This window comes from Hippoglossus hippoglossus, chromosome 4 (assembly GCF_009819705.1).
Source record: "Hippoglossus hippoglossus isolate fHipHip1 chromosome 4, fHipHip1.pri, whole genome shotgun sequence".
NCBI classification, from domain to species: Eukaryota; Metazoa; Chordata; class Actinopteri; order Pleuronectiformes; family Pleuronectidae; genus Hippoglossus; species Hippoglossus hippoglossus.
In genome coordinates, this window is record NC_047154.1 from 4,769,559 (window position 1) to 4,795,030 (window position 25,472).

Sequence of the window (25,472 nt, forward strand, 5' to 3'; positions counted from 1 at the left end):
GTACTTTTACAAGCACCATTTACATGATGCTATTTTAATGAGTCTTGCACCTGCAAATTCTGTCAGGTTGCAGTGGTAGTGTGATCTTCCATTCCATTCCATGATGAATGAATATCTCAACAGAGTTTCACACTGTACATATGAATGATTCTGTGCAGGGTATCGCCAGCTGAGTAATGGTTCATCTGAGCAATATAATCAAGAAGAGAACATCTTCATTTACAAAGTCTCTCAACAACAACTATCTGTGTTTATCTTCCAATGCTTAAGAAAATGGATGGATTTGTTTTTGCTCACACTAAGCTGGTCAGTTTAAGCCAGTCATCCCCCTGTGGCTGTGGTGGATGTAAATTGTGGTAAATGTTAAGAGGAGCACTGTGTGAGTGGTTGGTGCCATGCAAGTGATGTGGTGATCAGTGAAATGTCAGTAAGATGTCACTTACCTGCTGTACCAAATTCTTCTGTCACTTTTTCCTTTTGTCATGAGATTTTGTTGAACTTGAGGTAACGTGAGGATGACGGTGTTCCAATGTGTCACTGAACTCTACAATAAACTGTTCTCCAATAATCTAGCAACCTTTGTGCGTGTTATGTTTACGTGTGACATGTTTTTGGTGAAACTGTATGTCAAATGGTGGCAGACATCTGTTCTGTGCCTGTAGCATATAAGTGAGCATCTGGCCTACAGAACCACTGGGAGACACCACAAACACTGGGTAGTTTTACAAGTTTATGCCCTTCTTTTAACGTAACGGTCACAAATGAATGTTGTTCAATGTCCTTGTTTAATCACTTTGAAATGTCTTATTGCCATGTCTGGTTGTTCCCCTGGGTGCCGGCATAGCGTTGGCAGGGTATCAACCAAATAACCCCATTATGTTATAGTATCATGTAAAATGAACATAATAAAATCAGAAAATGACGGCATGCATAGCTCAAAAAATGCATTTTCCAAGGTGTCTCTGCAAGACATGATCTAAAGCTTATATCGATTGAAATAATTTACGACCATTTACTGGGAATTATGTCATCATGACATCACTATAAAGTCAGAAAATGACGTCATGTAGTGCAGTAATACGTTTAGAAAAATGACCTACAGCTTATTTAGATTAACCAATTATTCATCATCATAAAGTATTAATGATGTCATTAAATGGAATTATTATCACTATGATTAAATTACTATTATTACGATATAAAGTTATCCCTGCCTGTCGGATGCTTTTTATCCCAACTTGCCTTTTATCTGTTTAATCTATGCATATATGTTTGCTCCAGCAGAGGGAGCTTATCTCACAGACGGAATGTGGGATGTGCTGTATTTTCCCATGTCTTGATATTGAGTCATAACGTCATGATGTCAGAAGAGAATTCTCACTGGTGTAATGTAACTAAAGCACATTTAATCAAGTATTGTACTTTTAGTCCACAACAATTATTTTACAGATTCAGTAAGATGAAGAAGCAGATTATTAATGCAAATAATAAAATGAACAAATAAAAACAACAAATTGTGATGTATCAAAATAAATACATTGTGTGTGTGTGTGTGTGTGTGTGTACATTTATCTTTAAAAGGACCATTTTTCAAAGGGCTGTTCGAGAGTGAAGACTTGCTTAGGGTTAGACATTGAGTTGTGATAATTAAGGTTAGCTTAAGGTGCTAGGGAATGCATAATGTTGTTGAGTGTCCTCACTAAAATAGAACAACAAGGTTGTGCGTGTGTGTTTAATTTGAATTTCTTCAAAAATCGGTCATAAAATAGATTTCATCATTATTTTTTATTGTCATAATAATCTTATACACTTATTTTACTGAGCATGAGATGAGCAGCAATCTCGATTTCATTGAATCATCCTTACATTTACAATTCACCTCATGATATTTTTGCCTCTGTTGTTTCCATGTTGGATGTGAGCAGTGTGAGCTCTACATGCTCAGATAGAGACCCAGCGAGAGCCTCTCCTCTCTTTAAGGAAACTTGTCTGTCACACTCCGCTCACTCAAACAATAAATTATTCAGGCCTCTGCGCGACTGAATTTAGACATGGCAGAGCAGAGCTGGAAGGCTGAACGGAGACAGTACCACGGACTCCTCCTCCATCTTCCTGTAGTGGACGCTGGTCGTCCTAAATAACTCTCGCTCACTTCTAAAACTGAGCCATCAACGTGGCCTACTTCACTTTAACACAGAAACAACAGAGTGTATTTGAGGATACTTGAACCAGTGACGTGGTGATTCACGGGAGTGACATCATCCTTCTGATTCACACACACTTCTTATATTTTTTCTGCTGCCTTGAAACATTGGGTTACACTTCGACCAGTGGGTTGTTTCAGTGTATGGATTACACCTTGACATCCTAATGGTGATTATTTGATAAAGCAGTCAGGTAGAAATGGGGGGAGACAGAGAGGCCCCAAGAGGGACGTTACACATCAATCACATTTGTCTGTGTGTGTGTGTGTGTGTGTGCGAGAGAGAGATGGAGAGAGAGAGAGAGAGAGAGAGAGAGAGAGAGAGAGAGAGAGAGAGAGAGAGTGGGTAAGATCAGTAGTAATGGTAGGACTGTGCAAAGAGCAAGGTCACAATTGAATTGTGTTTCACTCAGCCTGAAACCTGAGATGCCAAAGTATCCTACCACAAGACGGAGAGTCCCTTTTGTCCCACCGTTTTATCTTAATACAAGCTTGGTAAAATACTCTCATAAAATCCATTGATAGTTTATTTCAAGATGTAAACATGAAGACATTTAAAAACATAGAGGCATCTGTTTGGCAGATAGTATCCGTAGGATCTGGAGACGTGCAACAAGTCAAAAGCTACTGGTCAGATTCTGGGCCTTGGTGGAGGTATGTGCTCTATGAGTGCCATTCTACTTTTAAATATGCATCTATGCCTTTATCTCAAGATGGACGACAGTGAAAAGATCATTTACTCATCTGGTAGCGATAACCTTTGTAGCCGCCTAATTAATATGGCCGTAATTCCAATAGCGTGGGTCAGGTCACCTGTCCAAGGACACGTTGACCCTCTTAGGTCTGGTCCTCTCATCCGTCCAATCAGCTGAATGACTGTCGAGTGCACTTCAGCTTGTGTGCTCAATCTAAAAGTTATTTTAGGCCCAGCATTTACAGAGGCTGTGACCAGGAGAACGTAAAATCGTTGATTAGATGCAAAAAAATTACAATAATTTTTGTATTCATATTTTAAGTCAATCATTTTTTAAAGTGATTTGTTGGTCTAAAGGATTAAAATTTAAAATATGGGTAGCCTAAAACAATTTTTTTTATGTGTGTGTGTTACGATTGTAAATTGTTGGATGTAAACTTCTGTCTAGGTGCATAAAATCCCCCAGTTTGGCGAAAAATAGGCTATTTTAGGGCAGACATTTTGACTTGACATTGCAGGAAAAGCACATGTGTAACTGAAAACATTTGTGATTTCCTCAGCATGACAGTGTCACAATCATCCAAATAGAATTAATACACAATTATATATGCTCCACAAACCCTGACCACCAGAAAATTCATCACAGTTGTATATACAGAGTGGGAAGTTCAACTCAATGAAAACAGGTCGCTGACCCTACTTATACTTTTTGTACCTTGAAAGCAACTGGTGGCCGACACTCTCAGTAAACCTCAGGGATTGTGGATCGTGATCGTGGTGGCAGCTAATTGTGGATTATGATTAACAACTATACAACTAGACAATATGCCTGCTCACATAAACTGCTATTACTGGCAATACCTCTATCATTAAAATTGTCATTGCTGCTCCCTTCATCTCTGTCAGACATTTTCGTTTGTATAAATACTTTGTATAAACATTAGTACACCTCTCCATTTATATTAGTCACTGTCTTTTCACATGAATGTTTTAAATCTTGTCATTTTGTTGATGTGCTCTACTTCACGTAGCATCGATTGCCCATCTGTGCATCCTGGGAGAGGGGTGTGACCCTCTGTGAGGTTTCTATGGTTTTTACTGCACCTTGTTAAGCCCACTGAGGCAAATTGTGATTTGTGAATATGGGCTATAAATTGATTGATTGATTTTACAGTGATGTTCTGTAGGGGTCAGTTAGGTGATCTATGGTTTCAGGGTCCTGGTATTGAGCATGCAGGCTCACTGGGGGGCATTTGAATGAACTAAGCCATCTATATAAAAGTAAACAGCTGTGCAGAAATACTACGAAGACAACCACCTCTAAAGTGAACCCAAAGTGGCCTGTGTGGTAAATGGCAAATAGAAAATAGCACAACATGAGTTTGGGACAACTGTGGCACCTTTGGTTGCTTTGGCTTACTTGTGGCCCAGATCTGGCAACCAGGAATGGACCGAGCAAATGCCGTCTTTCCACGTTATGTGGGTCGTAAGTGGGATATGTTGGATGTGGGATGTGGGCCAAATCTGGGACAAAACAATTTTGCAATGTGGGGGCGAACAGCAGAACCTGTCACTAATAGCACCTGTCATATCTTGTGCTCTGACAAATGAAATGCTGTGTGAAAGGTCTGCATGTATTTTATGTTTATCATTGAAGTGTTAGTATTCGGAGTATGCACAGGATATGGGACACCGCTGAATACAAAAGCTGTAACGCAAACTGCACACAGACACCTCGCATCACATTAAGACAGAGGGGCACCACAGAGCATTAACATTTTAATCCTGTTTCTGTGTGCAGACTCTTTCTCCTGTCTCAGCTTGATGTCCTGGGCCTGACCTACTAAACTTTATTCACTACATTCTCATGCTTCTATTAGGCACTGCATTATACACTCTTCTTTGTGTGCCCTCCCCTCCTCCACACACACACGCACACACACTTTTCATCCAGTTGCGTTTAACATCCTTATGTCTGCTTTTACCATATTCATCAATTTATTCTTGTATTATTATTTTTACTTTAGATAGCTTTTATACATGCACTTGTGCAGATCTTATATGAGGTGTTTCAGAGCGGCACTGACCTTCCTCCCTCTTCCTCCTCCTCCCTCCTCCCTCCCCTCTCGTCCCACTACTGCATTGATGCTGTTACCTCCCTCGCTGGTGATGTCACCGGCTCAGTGGCGCTGGAGAGCATCCTTTTCAGAGACAGGGAGGGAGACAACAGAGCCATTTTGACCGCCCCGGAGCGAGGAGCGAGAGGAGAAAACAAACCGGCCGACCAGCGACCTTCCTCAGCGGCAGGGCAGGGCAGAGGAGGGCGGACTGGGCTGCGCAGGACGAACCTTCAGCCCCTTCATGGAGAGCAGCGGCTGTTAGCGGGCGGCGGCAGCGGCGGAGAGAACCTGGAGGAGACCCGTGGAGGTGGAGGCAGCTGCGGGGCTGGAGACTGACAAACAGACGGCGGCACCACAGACTCGCTGCGGTTCACGGTAGCGGAGGTAGGTTGTTTGTTTTCCCCTGCGTCCCCCCCCGGCAATGCAGCTTTAATGACACTGTCTTTATTTACCCAGTGTGAGAGCCCCCGGGAGGACACGGGCACTGGGTGCGGCCATTGAGGAGGCTGTCATTGTTGGAGGAATACTGACATTAAAGCTGCACTGTCACACACCCTGCCCACTGACATTTTGTCTGTTTAGTATTTTAAACGTCTTATAAGTGTGCGGGCGGAATGAACAAATACTGTAACACGGGGCGCGAGCTGGATACGGAGCTTTAGTGAAGAAATGACGTATCAAACGCTGTAAAAATGACGTAATAAGTAATTGTAAAGAAATGACAGCTGTGAATCATCACATGTAGCCGGAGACACACACAGGCCTCAAGCTAGTGCTCCTCCTCGTCATGCTTAAAGAACCAGCAGTTATATTTATACATATATTACGTATGTATATGTATGGCTATATATTTTTACGGGCAATATGATAACATCATATCGACCTGTCCTCCAGTGCACAGCAGCATGCTTTATTACATTACAGCCTGGCTTTGTCACCGGGAAGATGGTGGCCGCCCATCCGAGCTGCATCATCAGCTGATTGGCCTGTGCCTGTGCAGATTATGACCATGCATGGAGAAGACAAAATACATAAATATGTCGATGAAATCACATTAGATCGGAATGGAAGAATTGTTCGCATGTGGGTGGGGATGCAACAAAAGACAAGACAGGCTGGGGGAGTTCATCGTCGTCACCTGTCGAAACATACGTGATACTGGGTTTTTCCATTTTCCCGTTCTTATTTTCCTATTTTCTTTATTCAGTCTGCTGTTTTTTTCCTGATTGTACTGTGGTTTATAGTATAGCTGCTCTTTTCCTATTGGATCAGTGTCAACCTGCATACGTCTCACAGATGAGTGCGTTGAGGTTGCCAGCTGCGGAGGTTAAACCAGGAAGCAGGGTGACACAGCATATGATGATGATGATGAGGAGGATGGACATCTGAGTCACAAGCCGCTGGAACATTAATACTGATATAACAGTCAACCATCTGCATCATAAATTAAGTTACAAAAAAGGCATCCACTCTTGTTCATATGCTTTAATGATGATCGTTTTATTCTGTGATATTTGCAGTTTGACCTGAGGCGTGCAGTGAAAGCTAATTGTATCATATTTCTCACTGTTAAAGTGAGTTATTGACATTACAAAACATTAAACCATTGTAATTGGATCGCCTCAGATGATGAGTCATGGTAGCTCCAGCACACGCTAAAATCACACAGTGATTTAATGTTCACATGCAGTCTTTTAGGAGACAGGGACGACTTACGGGTTGTTAGTGAAAGCGAGCGGCTGAACGGAGCCGGGCCCTGGATTTGTGGCTGGTTTCATTGCCATTGTCATCCCGGGAAATAACCTGACATTTAGCTGTTGCTGCACTTCTTTTGTTGCAGCTAGCTTTATCATCTGTATCCCTTGGCTGTAGCTGACCATGCATGGTCTTTTCACGTTACAGCCGCACAGGGCTGCCGTCCTCCATTGTGCTGATCACGGCAGCTGAAAGGTGTTACTCTCAGCCCCTTACATTTTTTATAGCAAACGTATTTAAAAGATATAAGTCATATCATAACATAACATAACATGTTAAACTGTAAGAATTACATTAATGAGGATTCACTCTCTGCTCCCCTCTACAGACCTGCAGGCCAGACACCAGGGCTCTAAAGAAGGCACCCCGTGGGTGCTAGGAAGACAGCACCATGTCAGGGGCCTCTGTGAAGGTGGCGGTGCGTGTCCGCCCTTTCAATTCAAGGGAGATCGGAAAGGACAGCAAATGCATCATTCAGATGACTGGAAACACCACCAGTAAGTTCTCTAACCACAAGTTCTTAGCTGAAATATGTTACCCCTGTCCTCCATTTGAAAATATCCACATGTACTGTCTGTTTTACTGTCTGGCGTGACAAACATGTAGAAACTGTTTGGCACCTAGTCAGATGTAAGCCTGAGCAGGGGGACACTTCTCCAAACAGAAGGCACGGGCTCAATCTTTTCCAGCGAGAAGGATTATTGAAAAGATAAATTTCCTCTGCGTAGGACCTGGGGTGACTGTGCAAATCTCTGGTAAACCAGCAAGGCCTACTACAAGACACGTGATATGAGCTGAACATTTACTGAGAGTCTTTAATTTCAGATGAAGGCTTTTGAGATCAGAGCTAATTTTCTTGTGCTGGAGAACTTCTCTGCAGGACTGACAACTGTGTATTTACTGCAGGGTCCATGTTTTCAGTCACTCAATAGAGTAATAGAGGAGAAATCAAATTGAAATCACCTGCATTGTAAATCTCTTGAACATCACACTGTAGGCGACATAATCTCTGCAAATTTGACCTGATATTTATGTAGGACAAGCCCTTTTATTTATTCATGCATCAGATTAAGTCAGATTTAAAAATGGCTCCCTCTTCAACATTTTTTAATTACACTTTCTATTCAAATCTGCCGCATATGCAAATTATACAATAAGTACAACAATGGTGGAGAAGATTTGGAAGAAACTTGATTATTGTGCCTTTATAAAATCCTCATTAGTAAATGACAGTGTCAGTTTTCTGCAGGATCTATAGTATTTGTGTTTTAGTTTTCACGTAGTTCAGAGCAGGCCACATTTCTCAGGTTATAGAGTGCGCAGAGTGAGGACTGGTTGAGAGAAGACTGGAAAGACACTCGATAGTCTGCTTTGCAAGGTAAAGCCATTCATCAATAATGGATGAGGCTTCCTGAAATATTTACTGTTTGGCCTAATTTAGCCATCTCACCCCTCCTTCCTCATGTCACGGGTGACTAGACAACAAGCTGGGTGGCTTTTTTTGGGCCTTCATATTTCAACTGTGTGATTTGCTGTATTTTGTGATTTGGTTCCCCATCAAACTAATTCTCGAAAAACTACATAAGCTTAGACATCTTAAATAGTTGGGTCTGTTAAAGAGTTGTTACTTTACACAGAATGTTTGACTGTACAGCAGCATTGTTGTATAAGCTTAGATCAGAGGCTCTGTTTTTCACCTTGTGGATTTCTGTGGAGACACGCTTTCTGAATTAACATTCTTTATTTTATTTTTTTGCTTATGCTTAACTTCATGCTACATTGGCCAGTTATTTCTTATATGCTGTAATATTCCCCACCTTGATGTTAAAATGTTTATTTTTAGACATCCTGAGAGAATACAACTCACAGTTTTGGAGGACAGATTGTCCTTTGGGTCATTAAACAGTATACAATATCAAAGCTGTCAAAGCACTATAGCATGTGTATGACATATTCCACAGATTACACTTTCATTAAAATATAAGGCACCAAAGAATGACTTTTCATTTATCAATCACAGTTAGAGTTAATAAAATCTAATACAAATATTTGCTATAATTCTCTTTAGACCGGTATTCATTTAATCTGGCTCTTGGGCCCAATCTTAATTTTCTATTTGCTACTAAACTGCAGTAAACGCTTCAGAGAAGAGAAAAATTGTTAAATACAGTGATCACTTCCCAGACTTGTATGATCAGATAATAGTCAGGCCCCTGTCACGATTCTTTTTTTTCAGTCTCCAGAAATTAAACAGAATTTATATTATATCAGAACTGAGCCACTTTCAGTGGACTGCCGGTCTTTCGGCAGAGAAAACAACCAAGTCAGTGGCTGTGGATTTGAGCTGGAGGAAGTGAGTAGACTGATGTCATGAAAAAGCCCATTGGTTGCAGTATCTGGAGGGGCCACTGAGGCAGGGTATAAATGCCCCTTTGTCTTTCTCTAGTCTGGGCTGAGGAAAGGACGAAGAAGAAAGAGTTCTTGGTTTTTTTGTGTTTGTCTCACTCTCTGCTTTGTGCTGTCTGACACTCATGTGTGGGTCAATAGCCCGGTTCCCACAAAGCAGGAGAATGTCAGTAATCTTGCTGTTTGAGAGATCTTCCATCCCACGCTGACCTTAATTAAGATGCAGGGGACCGAGCTGAAGGAGTTATGGGCCTCCCTCTAGAGGGCTACTGGGTGCAAACAGTTGGTAGAAGTTTTAACATTTATTTTGCAGCAGAAAAAGTAGGAAAAAAAAGGATTATGCAAAAGCTACTGGACAAATTACTCTGAAACTTGGTGGAATGATCCAGGGATTTTTGGTCACTTTCTTTAACATTGTGAGATAGTGTTTTTTCAAACTTTTCACTGATTTCCCTGGGAATGTATTTCGAAAATAATATCTATATAATGTGCAATGTGATGCAGCTTGATTCCTTTAAGGGGACTGTCGGGCCTTGGTGGAGTTATGCGCTCCACTGAGTACCATTCTAGTTTAATGAGTAATGAATGTCTGTAATGCAGCTTTTATTTGGGAGGTTTGACTGGATTCCTGCAACTTCGTTTAATTTCAATTCTCTTGAGCACAATGTTTACTGCTCTGTCATGTTGATTTTGGGAAGACATAGACATCTACAGTTCCACTTGTGAAGATTTGTGTCTTCTAGACTCAAACCAACCTATAGCAGTAGACAACATACCACGGGCAACTAGTGCTGCCTCTGCTGCTGAATATAGCATGTATAGTGTGAATGTGGCTCTCCTGCAGCCTCTGTCAGTGGGTTCACATCCCCCCTGTCCGACTTGCTGACACAGCCACATTTTCTCTCCTATTGACTGGGGCAGGTCACCCGTAACAGTCTGACCAGCATCACTCAGTCACAATTATGAAGACCCAGCAGCTATGACACGGATAAACATGGACTGTGCCATAATAGGATGCTGAAAATATGATGGAGTAATGGCTAAAATCAAAGCAGAGCAGATAATCACCACAACCATAAGGATAAATAATGTGAGATCCAGGTATCATGAAAGTGATAATGATGAGCAGAGATGAAGTTTGAGAAGTTTGAGAAGAAAAAAGTTTGTACATTAAAAATCTGGGCCACCCCGGGACATACGTTTATTTAGAGATACATCAAAGTAAATCTTTAAAATTCTAATATATTAATTATTGGATATTGTATGATATGAGTCTGATATTAAGTGTGCAGTCAAACATAAGTTAACGTAAGTTTTTCATGAAGGATGTTTTCCATAAAGGACGTTTTTCAAAAATACCCATTTACAGTAGATCTTTTAAATAATCCTGAATTATCCTTTTGAAATAAGTCATGTAATTGTAATTAATAACTATTCATCTTGTCTTGTCTTTTTTCTAATAAAACTAGAAAAAATACAGTAATTAATATCTGGAATTTAAAATGTGAAATTGCAGAAAAATGTATTCAATTATGAAGAAAAAAGTAATAAATGTCAGGGTAAAGGACACACTGCTGTTCCATTAACCGGTATATTGGTAACCATCAAGTAATAGTAAACAAAAATTCCAAACATTTATAACACATTCACTGGTCCAAGCTTCTTAAATGTGAATAGTCCCTGATTTCTTTAGTCAGGTCATGATGACTTTACATAGCACAATATCACAAGTCTCAGATTTGCCTCAAGGGCCTCAAAAATCTATAGAGCGTACAACACCCTCTGTCCTTAGACCCATTAATCGTGCTTCCTAAAGAATTTTTTTTTATCTCTGATAGAAAAAATCGTATTTTGAGGTTTTTCAACAATGAGCTTGAAATTTTACATTTAAAATCAGGTCAGAGCCACAAACCTTTGAAGAGAATCTAATGACTCTTCATCGATCTGTTTTTTCAATACGTCTGATTCATTTGCTGTGAAGATAAGTCAGGGCTTTACAATTAAATTCACCAGCAGAAGCCAGTAAATGCAACATCATGCTGATACGAGTGTGGATATAGCAGATATGTGCACACACTCCTTACCACCTCTGGGGATGTGGTATCAGAGGACAGAGGTGCTGTCGTGACTTGTCTAATTATATTTGGCCTCCGTGACGTGCGTGGCGTCCAGACTTGACGTCATCTATAAACTCTGCACCTAGCTATTGACAAGTGTTTCCATCATAAAAAGAGAAGACAGATTTTAAAGAGGAGTATGATGCAGATGCTCTTTGTGCTTAAGGCTCAGCTGAAACTGACCTCAGGTGGATATGACCCTGACACACAAGCTGTGACCCACTGAGAGCATCACCCTTGCTACTGAGTGCAATTTAAAAAAACAGTACTACCATGGTAACCCTCTGCCAATAACTGCCAATCTGAAGTAATTACCTTATCTGAGAGCAAGGGACTTTTCTTTCCGGAACCAGGGGTGGGGGCTCTTCTTGTATGAATCATAGCTCAGTCAAAATTGAGTAAGCGATGAGAGGATGCTGCTCTGTTTTACTGTCCCACTGAGGTTCTTCTTTCAGGGTTTAGGTTTGATAAAGTAGTACACATCTTCTTTTAAAATTGGTTTATTTTATGGTTTTATTCTGTTTAATGGATTATATTCAGATCTCATTGAACTCGGTCAGTTTTATTTACCAGGAAATCTAACGAAACCCTTTGATGTTTCACCACATGGTAGCTAAAACCTTGAGGGACCTATATCAAGATTTATTAAAGTACTCTTATATGCACAATGCTATATAGAGGCATAACATGTTGTAGAAACGGTCTATTGTTTGGAAATTGATCAGGTACAACAGGTGCCGAGTGTCTGTTATGTAAAGTTTCAACACCAGAGTTCAAAGGAAACAGTCACAAGGGTTAACGCCATCAGCAAGACACAAATATGACGAGCGAAGTCACAGCTAATAACCATTTCTTGGTTGCTGATAGATTCTAAATCAATATTTAGGTCTAACTAGAATTCCTTATTATGTGTGATGTCATGGCACATTAATGTAGAAGGCCATTTGTGGCTGAAGACAGCAGGGGAAGTGATCAGTGTGGAAAACATCTTAACTGATTAGTGAAATTGATTTTGTAGCTGCAGTGGTTAGCAGCAAACCTCATGTATTTAAGTGCTGGATACAGGACATAGACACAGATCACAGAGCACAGTGTGAAAGCTGTGGAGCATCTATACGTTCATATTCCTGGACCTGTCCAGTAAACCGGGCCTGGAGGAATGGATGAGGAATGGGCCTGAAACTGGAAACCTGGCTCAACCTCGCTGGCCTACATTTCATAGCTGGAAACACAGTAGCAGTGCAAAGAGGAAATAAGCATGTGTACACTCGGGCGTGTACTTAGCCCTGGGTCTTTTCCTCTGTTATCGATCGAAGTTGCATTAGCAGAGAAAGTAGTGTCTGGAGCTCTGGGAGCCTGGAGGAAGCATTTTCATAGCTTGCATCACCAGATCTCACCAGATATATTGGGTGTGTTCACCAAGTGCTTTAGTGTTCATATAACAAGCCTTTGATTTCAGTACTTAAGTATAATAGAGGCATTAGAAAAGAGAGTAATTTGCATTTATGTATCTGATTACTCATCTTTAACTATGTAGAGTAAACTATATTTTTTTAAATGTCTCTGCAGATGAGAATGAAAACAGACAGTAGGGCCTCACATCTCATCACACAAGCTTTTTATTTCTGGTTGGACGTTTCTACGACTGTTAGGGACACTCAAAGGGAAAACAATATCTGAGATTTTATAGAATTAAGTCATAATATTACAATATTATTAGTATTAGTACTTTTTGTGCAAGTAACTGAGTCTGTTCTGAAGAAAAAAACATGCAGACTTTATGGAATTGCCTTTTGTAGAAGAGGAAATGTTTGGCAGTGGTCGTTTGATACATCTGTGTGATATTCAAAGGGATTTTGTAGTTTCTCAAGAAACAATGGAATTGGTTCAAGATTTTGGATCCAGAGGGAGTGAAACTCTGGCGAGCACAGGTTCTCCTAGCTGCTTATCTTTTAAAAAATGTTATTCTCATAACATTATGACTTTTATTCATGTAAATTTAAAACTTTTAATCCCCAAATCTCAGATATCTTTTTACTGTCTCTAATACGTTTCTACTGTTTCTGCATCAAGGATATAATATGTGTGGCTCAAATGTCTATTGTTGGATAAAACTTCTCATTCCAGAGGTTAAACATCTTGACCAGAAAAAAGTTCTAAAACAAAAAATGTATTCTTCAACACGACATGTGTTTTCTTTTAGGTTATGTGTTGAAAATAATGATAACTGTTACATTTCCAGATGCTAACACTGTATTAATACAGCTTTATTAGCATCAGCTACTCTTAAGTAAGAAGCCTGAAAGCTCTTAAATACAATGACAGTAACAGGTAACAGATGAACCAGACAAAGATGTGTCATCATCATATGAATAGGTACCTCAAATTCATTTGTACAGGGTCACAGCACAGACAAAGATGTATTAAGTGAGTTAGTTCTAATATCTATAGGCATCATTATGTTATGATCTGGCGATAGACTAATACAATTGCATTGAAAATTGAATTGAATATATTTGCAAATACTTTTTTTGAGTTATCACTGGTCATCCTGGGTATCTAAGTCTACCAGATCACACTGTCATAGTGTAGGCTTTGAATCTGTGTGACAGAAAGTTTAACTATTTATTGGGAAAAGTTTTTATTTGTGAGTAGATTTGACTCATTTTGACACCTTTGATTGACAGTACAGGTGATGAACACAGGAACACCTAGAGCTTAAAAAGGAATATTAAAAGATTAAAGAGAATAACTGAGCCTGAGTACGTGCAGCTGAAGGCTGGTGGATGTTTCGTGCTTCCACTGTTGAAAGATGAGCCTGACAAGCTGAGTCGGAGCTGTCCTAAAATGGCCACTGTGCTACAGTATCCTGGTTGGAAACAACATGGCGTTTTTCACGATGCACCACCATTAGGCTAAACTTTACAATTGAAAGCCGGAAGTAAGGATGGATTTTTAACCAACAATTTAGTTTTCTGTGAGTGCTACAGCCTCACACAGCCACCTGCATCTCAGCTGTACATGCATTTGCAAGTTTAGATGTTGAGAGTTAGATTCACAATTTAAGTCCAAAAGATGAAAGGAAATTATGTTGTCATGTCATCTCTATTCAGAAAAATGTCACTGTTTGTATTTCCTTGTAGGTTGAGGCTGGTTTGAGCTTGTTAAATAGAATGTCTTTAATGTGTAAACAGATTCAGAATTCTTGATTTTTAATTTCACACCAGCATAAAATGATTGGATTCCATGTTACTGCACTCAGTGAAGAAAATGTTTTCTTGGCTTTCTTGCATTAAGAAGATAAGATAGAATTGGATTAAAGATTATTTGTCCCACAAAGGGAGAAACTTGCCATGTCGCTAGTGAAATAAGAAGCATCAGTACAACAGTAAGTAAACATGCAATATAAACCCATAATGAAAGATAAATATTAGCCATAATGTGCTTCTCCAAAGCAGTCCTAGATGCTAAAGACGAGTATTTTTACAGAAGAAAGAGGCGACAAAGGCCTTTTCAGCTCTTTTAGCACAACATGACACCGACCCAGCTCAGCTACAGTTCTACGTGTGGGGCTCTCCCACTGACCCCATGTTCCTTGTCCTGTCTTTCAGCCATCGCCAACCCCAAGCAGGCCAAAGACAACAAGAGCTTCAACTTTGATTACTCCTACTGGTCCCACACCGGGGTAACTATTCCTGCACCCACACACATGCCTCCACAAAAACAAACACACACATTTGTTTTACTGTGGATCACTTTGTGTCTGGTTTACAATGGAATTCCAAGATTTACAATGGTGATTATCGATCTCTGTCCACAGCCCGAGGACGTCAATTATGCCTCTCAGGTGCAAGTGTACAGAGACATTGGGGAGGAAATGTTGCTACACGCCTTCGAGGGTTACAACGTCTGCATCTTTGCATACGGTCAGACGGGTTCTGGCAAGTCCTACACCATGATGGGGAAACAGGATGTCAAGGATCAACAAGGAATAATTCCTTTGGTAGAGTTTTGTAATCACATGACCAGCACTGATAATGAGTTGAATGAAAGATACTTCTGAATTTTCCTCAGATGATACAGTTTTGGAAATAACATTATGTTCTCTCTTCCAGCTGTGTGAAGATCTTTTCAATAAGATCAATTACAATACAGACAACAGCATGTCCTACTCTGTGGAGGTAAGGACAGGTGTCACCTCTTTCCCCTGTATCTATAGTAAACCTGAAGTCATCACATGTCATACTTCCAGGTTAACATTATGTGTCTGTACAGGTGAGCTACATGGAAATCTACTGTGAGCGTGTGCGAGACCTGCTGAACCCCAAAAACAAAGGGCACCTGCGTGTAAGAGAGCATCCTCTGATGGGACCCTACGTGGAGGACCTGTCCAAGCTGGCTGTCACCTCCTACAACGACATCCAGGACCTGATGGACTCTGGCAACAAAGCCAGGTGATGGAGCTCACTCAGTTTTTTATCAACAAGCAACCCATATTTAGTTATTGGCTGTCAAGCTACATTCCTTACCAGAACCTACAGTCCGTACTAGCCTGAAAACCTATGGTGGCAGCCCCCACCCTCTGGAACTCTCTCCCGGCGTCTGCTATGTCCCAACCGACCTGTTCACAAAGTCTTTTGACCACTAGTGTAACTAGCCCCAGCTAACGTTTCTACGATTAATAATAATAATATCTGTATTTATGGAGCACTTTTCATCGCAAATTACAAAGACAACACTATAAGAAGAGAAATGGTTAAAACACAGAAGAAAGTACATTAAAAAGCGTGTTTCCTTTTATTAAATTACAGTATATAAATCCAAGTTATTATTATTATTATTATTATGACTAATCTGAATATCTATAAATTTGTTGTAGCAAATTAATCAAATACATTTCTGATGAAGGGGAAGAAGTAATCGTTGTGCAAAATTTCGGACTTTTTGAAATACACTGATTCAGCTAATTTCATTATTTCAATTCAACCTTATTCACTTTTAATAGTATTTAAATTTTGTTTTATATTTATCATGTATTTTCTGTACTAATATTAAAGACTGGTCATTTTGCACATACATGACAAGATCCTCCTTGTTGGGTAAATATGAGGCAAACAAACAGCATGTCACATTATCTGATAAAAATGTGTTCACTGTACAGGACTGTGGCAGCCACCAACATGAACGAGACAAGCAGCCGCTCTCACGCCGTCTTTAACATCATCTTCACTCAGAAACGCCTCGATGCTGGGACGGACAACACCTCTGAGAAGGTAGAGAAGATTAATCACATCCTTTGTGAAACTGTTTAACATCGATCTGTTACCACTGCTTATCTATAAGCCGATTGATTGCAATGAATTAAATCTTGTCGCAAATTGGAAATCAATGATCGCTTGAAGGTCATCATGATAAGGAAACACTGTAAAGCTCTTTTTTTAATGAGACCTGCCTCTGCAACTAAGATGAACAGCTTTAGCATTTTTCATTGTGAGTTATTGTGTTGCATTTTTATAAATTTGGGCTTTGGGATTTCTGTTGTAGGTCAGCAAAATAAGTTTGGTGGATTTGGCCGGCAGTGAGAGAGCAGATTCTACTGGAGCCACAGGGACGAGGCTGAAGGTGAAAATATTTTCTCCTCTGCATTTTACACACTCGAAACCTCTCACATTTACTTTCCTATATGGAAAACAAATATAATTAAATCCTGAAAGGTTTTTTGGTATATCTATAATGTAAATATCATTCTCTTTTTCTTTTGCTCAATCACAGGAAGGAGCAAATATCAACAAATCTCTCACTACACTAGGAAAAGTCATCTCTGCTTTGGCAGAGGTATGTATGCTATCTATGTATTAGACATTGTAAGATAAAGCAGATATTATATAGGATAAATAGTTAACTTTATTTCTATTTCTACTTCATTTTAGGACACTGGGCCAAATAAGGTAATTTGTATAAATTATGTTGAATGCATTGTTTTCCCTTCTGTATACTAATAAAAAGATTTAGATTTGAATGTGTTAATTCACAAATAGATTTAGATTTTAATATGTTTTGATTTAATTTACAGAATAAAAAGAAGAAAAAAGTTGAAAGCTTCATCCCCTACAGAGATTCAGTTTTGACCTGGCTGCTGAGAGAAAACTTAGGTAAGATCACAATATACAAAGAAGACCGCCTCCCTGTGGGCCACATAGACCTCAAAGGCAGAATCAAAACGAGTCGCTCTGGTTTATAGAGGATTTACATGATTTGCGTCACCAGCTCGTCCCGCCCTTATTGCTGTTGCCTAGCAACAGAGCTGAAGTTGGACACGATAAGAAAGTTATAATGCTCCTTGGTTTTTTAACATGCGTACCGTTAGCTTTTTTAGTTGAGTTGAAGCCTGATACTCAATGGACTTGTTGGCACCATTGCCTCTTTAAATAAACGGTTCGTCTGAAGCGCAATGAATCTTTGGATAGGTTGGACTGGTAAGGATCCACCCCTTAGAGTCTTCATATCTCGCTGAGGGAGGGACACATTTGAAGGAACTTTCAAAATGGGACAGTCTAGTTGCAGCCTTAGAACTCCTTAATTGAGACAGCTATAATCTCTCTGTGACATGCTAATATTTTGATGATTCTGTGTTGTGTCAGGGGGTAATTCTCGTACTGCGATGGTTGCTGCTCTGAGTCCAGCTGACATCAACTACGACGAGACGCTCAGCACGCTCAGGTAGGACACAGACACCAAACATCTTCTCTGCTGCATCTGCTCCCTCCCACACAGCTGATGAATGTGGCTTTGAAGGGCAAAGTGTTACATAATACACGTTTTCTACAGCAGCTTGCATTTTTTTCACACGTCAAACACCTTTCACCAGATGCAGCTGCAGTGTGAATGTGCACTATGTCGCTCAGTGATGCTTCCCTCATACACACAGGTACGCAGACCGCGCCAAACAGATTCGCTGCAACGCCGTCATCAATGAGGATCCCAGCAACAGATTGGTGCGCGAGCTGAAGGAGGAGGTGTCTCGTCTGAAAGATCTCCTCTTTTCCCAGGGCCTGGGTGACATCATTGATAGTAAGGAATCGTTTATTGGAATCATCACGAGGTCATTGGTGTTGTCTCAAGATCAATTTCAAACTGATTGCAGTGGTTCCAAACCTCTTTTCTAAGCGGGCACATTCCTCTCAATGATAAAACCTCAAATCAACCTTAACACTTCCCCTCACAACCTGCACATGTATTGTCCCTGTGCTCACAAACAATGTGTAGGTGCTCAGATGTGTTCAGATAGAACATGAAACAAAATAAGAACCAGTGCCAAAATACATCAGTGGGAAGACAAACATGGAGATGAGCAGATTAGAATAGAAATTGTTTGCTCGGTTTCTGGAGCTGGTAAGACAAGCTCACAGACTTTGATGTTTAAAAGGCTGAAAAAAACATACACATCTTCAGGCTCTACTTCTGTGCATTCAGCCATGTAATAGCTCCACCGGCTCTGCCGTATGCTTTAGATGGAGTTAAACTGAAACAACAATAGTTCAAATGGACGGAACATCCCACTCGTTTCATTCTGTGACACTGACAGGATGGGTCACATACCAATTCTAGAATGGCACTTAGAAGGAGACATTTTGTTTCATGTTGTCACGGGACACAGCTTTAAAGTTTAAACAAACATGCGAGAAGAGATCACAAAATGAAAATGTGTTATATGCACTGAGAGCCTTGAAGCCAAATAGATATTTATTTATACTGACTGCACAGCTCTGGTCTTCATCAAATAATAAGAGAATGTTTAAATAAATGATAATTTTCATCTAAAGGTGTTACGCTTTCTCTCTCTCTCTCTCTCTCTCTCTCTCTCTCTCTCTCTCTCTCTCTCTCTCTCTCTCTCTCTCTCTCTCTCTCTCTCTCTCTCTATCTCTCTCTCTCTCTCTCTTCTCCCAGAATATCCAGGGCCTGGTCCTGCGATAGAGGGTTTGAAATGTATGTTTTCTGGCTCTGACTCTTGCTTTTGCTCGTGCGGCAGCTTAGCATCATCAGCGCTTACTGTGACACTATAATAGTAGTTTTTCTGTGTTCTCTGCAGTGCCACAATATGAGGAAGGAATAGAGCAGAATGTTTTAGGCCATTTACAATGAAACACAAGCAGTAAAGCAGTATATATCACATCATACAGGTCTAAGGTTGATAAACAGACTTTATAATTTCGCTCTAATCTTAAGGTCCTCATATGTCTTGTCACTGTGCTGTAGAGATTTGTGCATGGCCTCCAAGCTGTGATGGGACAGAGCTTAACTCTTTATAAAGCATAAAATAGAACACAACATGGAAGGTTGTGTACAGTATAACGAGAAACGTTCCATCCCCTTCATCTTTAATTTCCCTGATGTAGAGACTGCAGCCTCCTGTTCCCCTGGCAGGCTCTGTCTGGCTCTGTCGCCTCCTGTTGGCAGCCATAAAGGGGCTGCGAGTGTGCAGTTAACATAGGATGATAATGCAGTCTTCAGTCACAGACAGAGCATCATCACTTGCATAATGTTGGATCTGTGAGGTCGTCATGTCATATTAAGCCATACATTTTTACTGTCTTTCCATAGCACACGACTTCATTAACTGCACTGCGAAGGCGATATTGTGTGATCCATCTTGGCGGGCAGCAGCCTGTCCAGATGGATGGGTGTGATACAGTTTCCCAATCTATTGCTCTGCGTTGCCATAGCAGCAGCAGCAGGGTTGATATTTTGTAGAATCTATCGCAGGCCTTCGAGGTGCCGCAACAAGGCTACGATAAGACAGTGAACATAAAACAGGGAACATTATGAAACACATACTAACGATGATTAGTAAATGTGAACAAACTCATCACTGTGTATGGTTCACTGGCAGAGAAATGGATTTGTGCCTTCAGTAATTTGTCTGATGTGGCTGATTTTAGAGAAGCACACTGAGCATCAAGTGCATCTCGCTGCTTTGAGATAATAATCTTAATTGGGAGTTCTGGCTTCCCAATGTTCTCTGCAGGAAACCCAACCCTATTACGAATGAGTCATTGTGTCCCTGCACACGGGCTTGCGCACTTTATTTTCCATACCGATGACTAATTTTATTTAAGATGCTTGATTGGAAATGAGCAAGTGAATCTTGGTCTCATATTAGATTTTTTTTTATCTCAAATGGCAGATGAACAGTATTTATATACATATATGACCTTTTTGCATTTCTTGTTTTTGAATGATCCTGCATTTGATGCTCTGCTTGATGTTGTCGTACAATAGCTGCATTTTCTTTGGTCATGGCTGGATGGCCTCCTTGTTGCATCTTTTAAGTTGGTCGTCTTTGCGTGTGGCTTTCCACTGGCGCTGCCCTTGCTTGTACGCTAGCAGTTACAATTTCTCTCTGTGAATTAGATTTGTTTTAAGCGACATATCTTCTTTCCTTTTTGTCCTTTCTTCTGCTCTCCCTTCTTTTTACTTCCTTACCTGTCGGCCTCTCTCCATCTCTTTATCCCTCCAATATCGATTATCCCCACCCCACTTCCTGTACACACCTCCGCCCCTGCCGACAGACGTATCCGATCACAAGAACAATAACAATAAAGGCCCTGCTGTGAATCAAAGGGATGATCTCTCCACAGTGACCAATGCCATGACGGGGATGAGTCCCTCTCCGACTCTCTCAGCCTTGTCCAGCCGTGCTGGATCCATTGCCAGTCTGCACGACCGCATCATGTTCAGCCCAGGCAGCGAGGAGGCCATCGAGAGGCTGAAGGTGAACACTAGATAACACACTCAAACACACTCTGCTCTGAAACAGTGTGTTGCTCTCCATTGACATATTGGGCATTTCAAGTGTTTTATTTGTTTGCATATTGTCTTTTTCCAGTGTCATTCACCAAGCTTTTGTAACTGCAACTGTCTCAGTAGCAAGTTCATAGTCAGCACCATAAACCCCAAACTCAGAAGCTCCCCTCTTTAATGTGTCATTATTGAAAAAAGCTATAAAAAAAAAAGGATTTCATTTGTTGGGGCCTATTTTTAATCCACAGATTTGTTGTTTCACTGAGTTTTTAAAGCAGAAGGACAGTGTATGTGGGATTTACTCAAAATAAACTCCAGTGCATGTGTTCATGCTAGTGAAAGACTGGTGTGGCTCCCTGATGACTTTAGGAGTTTTACATTGCTGTACATGGGTGAATGGACTTGCTTGAGTTGTCTACATCCAACCAAGTACAACTCCTGAAAATACCTTGACCTGGATCACTGAGAATCTACACACACTTTGCTCACTGAATTGTTGTTAATATTGAAGCTATATCCATCTTTGTCTTACAAACAATGCTTGTTTCCATAATTGGCTCTGGGCTTCCCACTGGATTTTTTGACCAAGAAATATACAACACCCCTTTTACTTGAAACGACTTTATTCACCACTGTCTTTTGAAACATCAGGAAACCGAGAAAATCATTGCTGAACTCAATGAAACTTGGGAAGAGAAACTTCGCCGAACAGAGGCCATCAGAATGGAAAGGTTAATTCTTTATTTTATTAGCAAAATCACTGTTGATAATGTGTTACTGTCTTAGAAATGAATATTCACCAAAACCAATGAATATAACGTGAAAAAAAGATAATTCATGAAGACAGAGAGACAACAGGAAAGAAATAATCTGGTATTGTGAAAAACAAGGACATGTCTAGTCTGTGTGTCAGATAACTTGAGAATCTTGAAGGAAATATAATAGAATTCAATTATCAATTTTATTTCTCTTATGTATAAAACATTTACCCTTCATCCACAGAGAAGCCTTGTTGGCAGAAATGGGTGTGGCAATGCGAGAAGATGGCGGAACGGTTGGTGTGTTCTCCCCTAAGAAGGTAGGAGTCACTTCCAAAACTCCTCTGTGATCTTTTTATTATTATTTAAGTGATTGACTAAAATCATTGTTTATTTACCCCAAAGCCGTCCAATAGCCCTAGAATGCCCCAGCCTGTATTTATCGACACAGTGGGGCTGTTTTCCCCCAACGAGGTTTGTAGCTGGGATGTGTTCAAAGCTTCTCCTCTGAGTGCTCTGACTTCAATAGGAGCCCCGCCAAGACAGATGAGACAAGGGCTTCTACTTTTCATTAAGCGTTAAATCTACTTCATTTCTCTCTTCAAACACTCCCTAACTGCACTGAAGGCAGCAATGGGTGTAAACATGGGGGAAAAGATAATGGCAGTCCCCCCATTTCGGTGATTTATGGCTGTTTGCCTTCAGCCCTATAACATCTGGCTGAGACTCCATTAAACACCCATGCTGTGAAGCTGTAGGGAGTGACTCTGACTGCATGGTTTTAACTGATATTGATTTTTTACTGGGAGAGATGGCTTTTCTGCCCTCTTTCTGCACAGTGTACATATGTTACATTGTAAATAACATACGGATTATAAATTATTTACATACTGAATGTTATTTACCATTTCTACAGTGAGTAAATTATTTCTTGTTCTGTGTCAGACCCCTCATTTGGTGAACCTCAATGAGGATCCGCTGATGTCTGAGTGCCTGCTTTACTACATCAAAGACGGGATCACCAGGTTGGTATTTTACTGTGTTTTATTAGGGTAACTAGTGCAGTGCCTGCTCTAAACCTGCCTGTTTGAAATGGGCTGTTCTCTTGTCCTGTGTTAAAGCTCTGAAGCTACTACAGAATTATTCCTTGTCATTAGTCTTGAAGTTCACCACTTATCAAAATGAGTTCTGTGACTCAGCTCAATATGACAACAAAAAAACAACTTTGTGCTTTTACTTTGAAGACAAAACGCTGAAGAGGAAGTGATTCTGTGACATAACGGAGATCAGCACCTGCAGCTGTCAGTCTCAGTTCGATGTGGTGCAATGAAAATAATCTAATCATCAAAATGATCTGGCGGCGATTTTGACCTGCAGTTTGACCCAGTTGCCGACCACCTCTGTTGTTTATCTGAGAACGTAGAAGAAAACATGTTCAACTCAGTCCAAAGACTGTGAGGATGCTGCCTAGTTCCACCTGACTGTTAGTCTGTCAGTCTTTTGGTCACTTGTTATTCAATTTTTTATTAATATTGAACGTTTTGCGTGTTCAAATTTAACCAAACTCAGCACTGCACTTTCTCGAGCAATTTACAATACAAATGCCAAGTGCAAAGCTGGTAAGATGAATGGTTCGCGAGATATGCGTTCCACATACAGACCGACAGATGTTTGTGGAATTAGAAGGTTGATACCTAAATAACCTTAAATTTTATTTTCAAAGAGGTAGCATTGAGATGTTGTAAAAAAGAAGAGTTATCAGTTGAAAAGCATAAATTACTTGCTTTCATATCCTCACTTTTGTCTTTTTAGGGTTGGGCGTTTAGATGCCAGCAGTCGTCAGGATATCGTCCTCAGTGGCCACTTCATCAAGGACGAGCACTGCACCTTCACCAGTTCTGATGGTCCAACGGGAGAAAGTGAGGGATCTTTGTCCTGCTCCACAGGATTTAAGTTGTGTACATGAGAGATTAATACTGACAGACAGGACACCTCACATTCTCCTCCCTGTTCCTAAACAGTGGTTGTCCTCGAGCCCTGTGAAGGAGCTGAGACTTATGTCAATGGAAAGAGGGTGACCGAGCCGACTGTCCTCATATCAGGTCAGTAAGCTTCCCTCAGTTTGACCAGTCCTGCTGCACCGTACTCAGCCCTATGCTTTTGTAGTGCTTTGCATTGCAGTGTATATTCATGTTTTAATATTTCACCTTTCTGATTTTTTATTTGCTCACAGGAAATCGCATCATCCTCGGGAAGAGCCATGTGTTCCGGTTCAACCACCCAGTGCAGGCTCGGGCTGAGAGGGAGAGGACCCCTTGTGCTGAAACACCTGCTGAGCCTGTGGACTGGGCCTTTGCCCAGAGGGAGCTGCTGGACAAACAGGGCATTGACATGAAACAGGAGATGGGACAGAGGTACTTTGGGAGAAAGTGTAGGCAGCTGTGTATGTAGAAAGTAGGGTCTCACCACCATCTTGTAGACTTCTATCCTACCTATTTCAGCAGGTAGGATAGCAGGTAAAGAAGAGTAATACTATGGTAAATAGCCACCACATGATGCATCATCTTTCTCGAGCCTCATTGGTGTTTATGTGTGCAGGCTGCAGGAGTTGGAGGACCAGTATCGTAAAGAAAGAGAGGAGGCCAACAACCTTCTGGAACAGCAAAGACTGGTACAGTAAATGAGACGCTTTGCAAATATCATCACCACAGAGAATATACTGGCGTGCTGTTGGCATGAATCAGTGAATTTACAAGAAAATAGATCTCGCCAAGAAATGATAGTTTCAGAAGTACTGAGTTAAGTTATAAAATATCAAATATTTGTAAAAACTGGATATTTTTCCATGTTTACATACAATAGATGAATATTGTGTGAGTGTTTGTCCCTTTTAAATGGTTTTGCCAACTTGATAGTTCAATTATTCAACTGACCTCTCTTTCTAAATGGCTTGTTAATGTGGTACAGCCGTAGATTGTATATGAAGGTGGCCAATGCATCCACTTCCTCCCGTTGTATAAATATTAATGCAAATTATCCTGGATACAAGTGCTGCCATCTTGCCTTTTTGACACCATTTGAAGCCAGAGTCTGTGCAGCAGTGATTATGGTGTGGAGCTGCGGTATCGAGATCCCGCTGTAAAATGTGCTTGACCAATAGTGAGTCAGTCTCATGTGTCAATAATGATGTTTCACTGTTTTATTGTTATAGCATCAAATAACGAATTAAAACCAAACTTAGAAGAACAATTAACACTTGAACATCAGTGTGATAAGAACTACCTAAAATGACCATCTTTGATTAACATGGATGTGATGTATAATTCGACTTTACACGGAGGAGGCAGGATTTAGGATCTAAACTGCAGCCAGCTCCAGGGAGCGAAGATGATTTGGTTTCGCTTTTGGGGAGCTGTCTTGTCATCCATCATTTTATATACGTTACATTATATATACATTTATATACATATTCACTGTTTAGGATTATGAGAGCAAGTTGGAAGCTCTTCAGAAGCAAGTGGACCGTTATTACCCTGAAGCTACTGAAGAAGAGGAGGAGCTAGAGGAAGAAGGTAGTGAAAATAATCAGACTCACACACCTGTGCGTTACAAAGTTTT

General features: G+C 40.5%; 1 protein-coding gene across 13 annotated transcripts in view; it reads left to right on the top strand.

Annotated features, from left to right (window-relative positions):
• The first annotated feature begins 5,067 nt into the window (after positions 1-5,067).
• Positions 5,068-25,472, top strand: part of kif1aa (kinesin family member 1Aa) — a 42,592-nt gene continuing 22,187 nt past the window's right edge. For 5 of the 13 annotated variants that reach the window (XM_034582524.1, XM_034582530.1, XM_034582529.1 and 2 more), the window contains exons 1-22: positions 5,069-5,401; positions 7,101-7,269; positions 14,907-14,980; positions 15,116-15,298; positions 15,411-15,476; positions 15,571-15,749; positions 16,457-16,568; positions 16,840-16,917; positions 17,068-17,130; positions 17,226-17,243; positions 17,369-17,447; positions 17,937-18,015; positions 18,224-18,366; positions 20,934-21,067; positions 21,748-21,827; positions 22,099-22,174; positions 22,800-22,879; positions 23,667-23,773; positions 23,876-23,956; positions 24,088-24,268; positions 24,453-24,525; positions 25,336-25,426. In XM_034582524.1, coding sequence (XP_034438415.1) covers positions 7,164-7,269; positions 14,907-14,980; positions 15,116-15,298; positions 15,411-15,476; positions 15,571-15,749; positions 16,457-16,568; positions 16,840-16,917; positions 17,068-17,130; positions 17,226-17,243; positions 17,369-17,447; positions 17,937-18,015; positions 18,224-18,366; positions 20,934-21,067; positions 21,748-21,827; positions 22,099-22,174; positions 22,800-22,879; positions 23,667-23,773; positions 23,876-23,956; positions 24,088-24,268; positions 24,453-24,525; positions 25,336-25,426 — 2,083 coding nt within the window. In that variant the 5' untranslated portion in view covers positions 5,069-5,401; positions 7,101-7,163. Of the gene's footprint in view, positions 5,402-7,100; positions 7,270-14,906; positions 14,981-15,115; positions 15,299-15,410; positions 15,477-15,570; positions 15,750-16,456; positions 16,569-16,839; positions 16,918-17,067; positions 17,131-17,225; positions 17,244-17,368; positions 17,448-17,936; positions 18,016-18,223; positions 18,367-19,242; positions 19,282-20,864; positions 21,068-21,747; positions 21,828-22,098; positions 22,175-22,799; positions 22,880-23,666; positions 23,774-23,875; positions 23,957-24,087; positions 24,269-24,452; positions 24,526-25,335; positions 25,427-25,472 lie in introns of all 13 variants that reach the window. The other 8 variants (XM_034582516.1, XM_034582518.1, XM_034582519.1 and 5 more) reach the window with 3 other exon arrangements.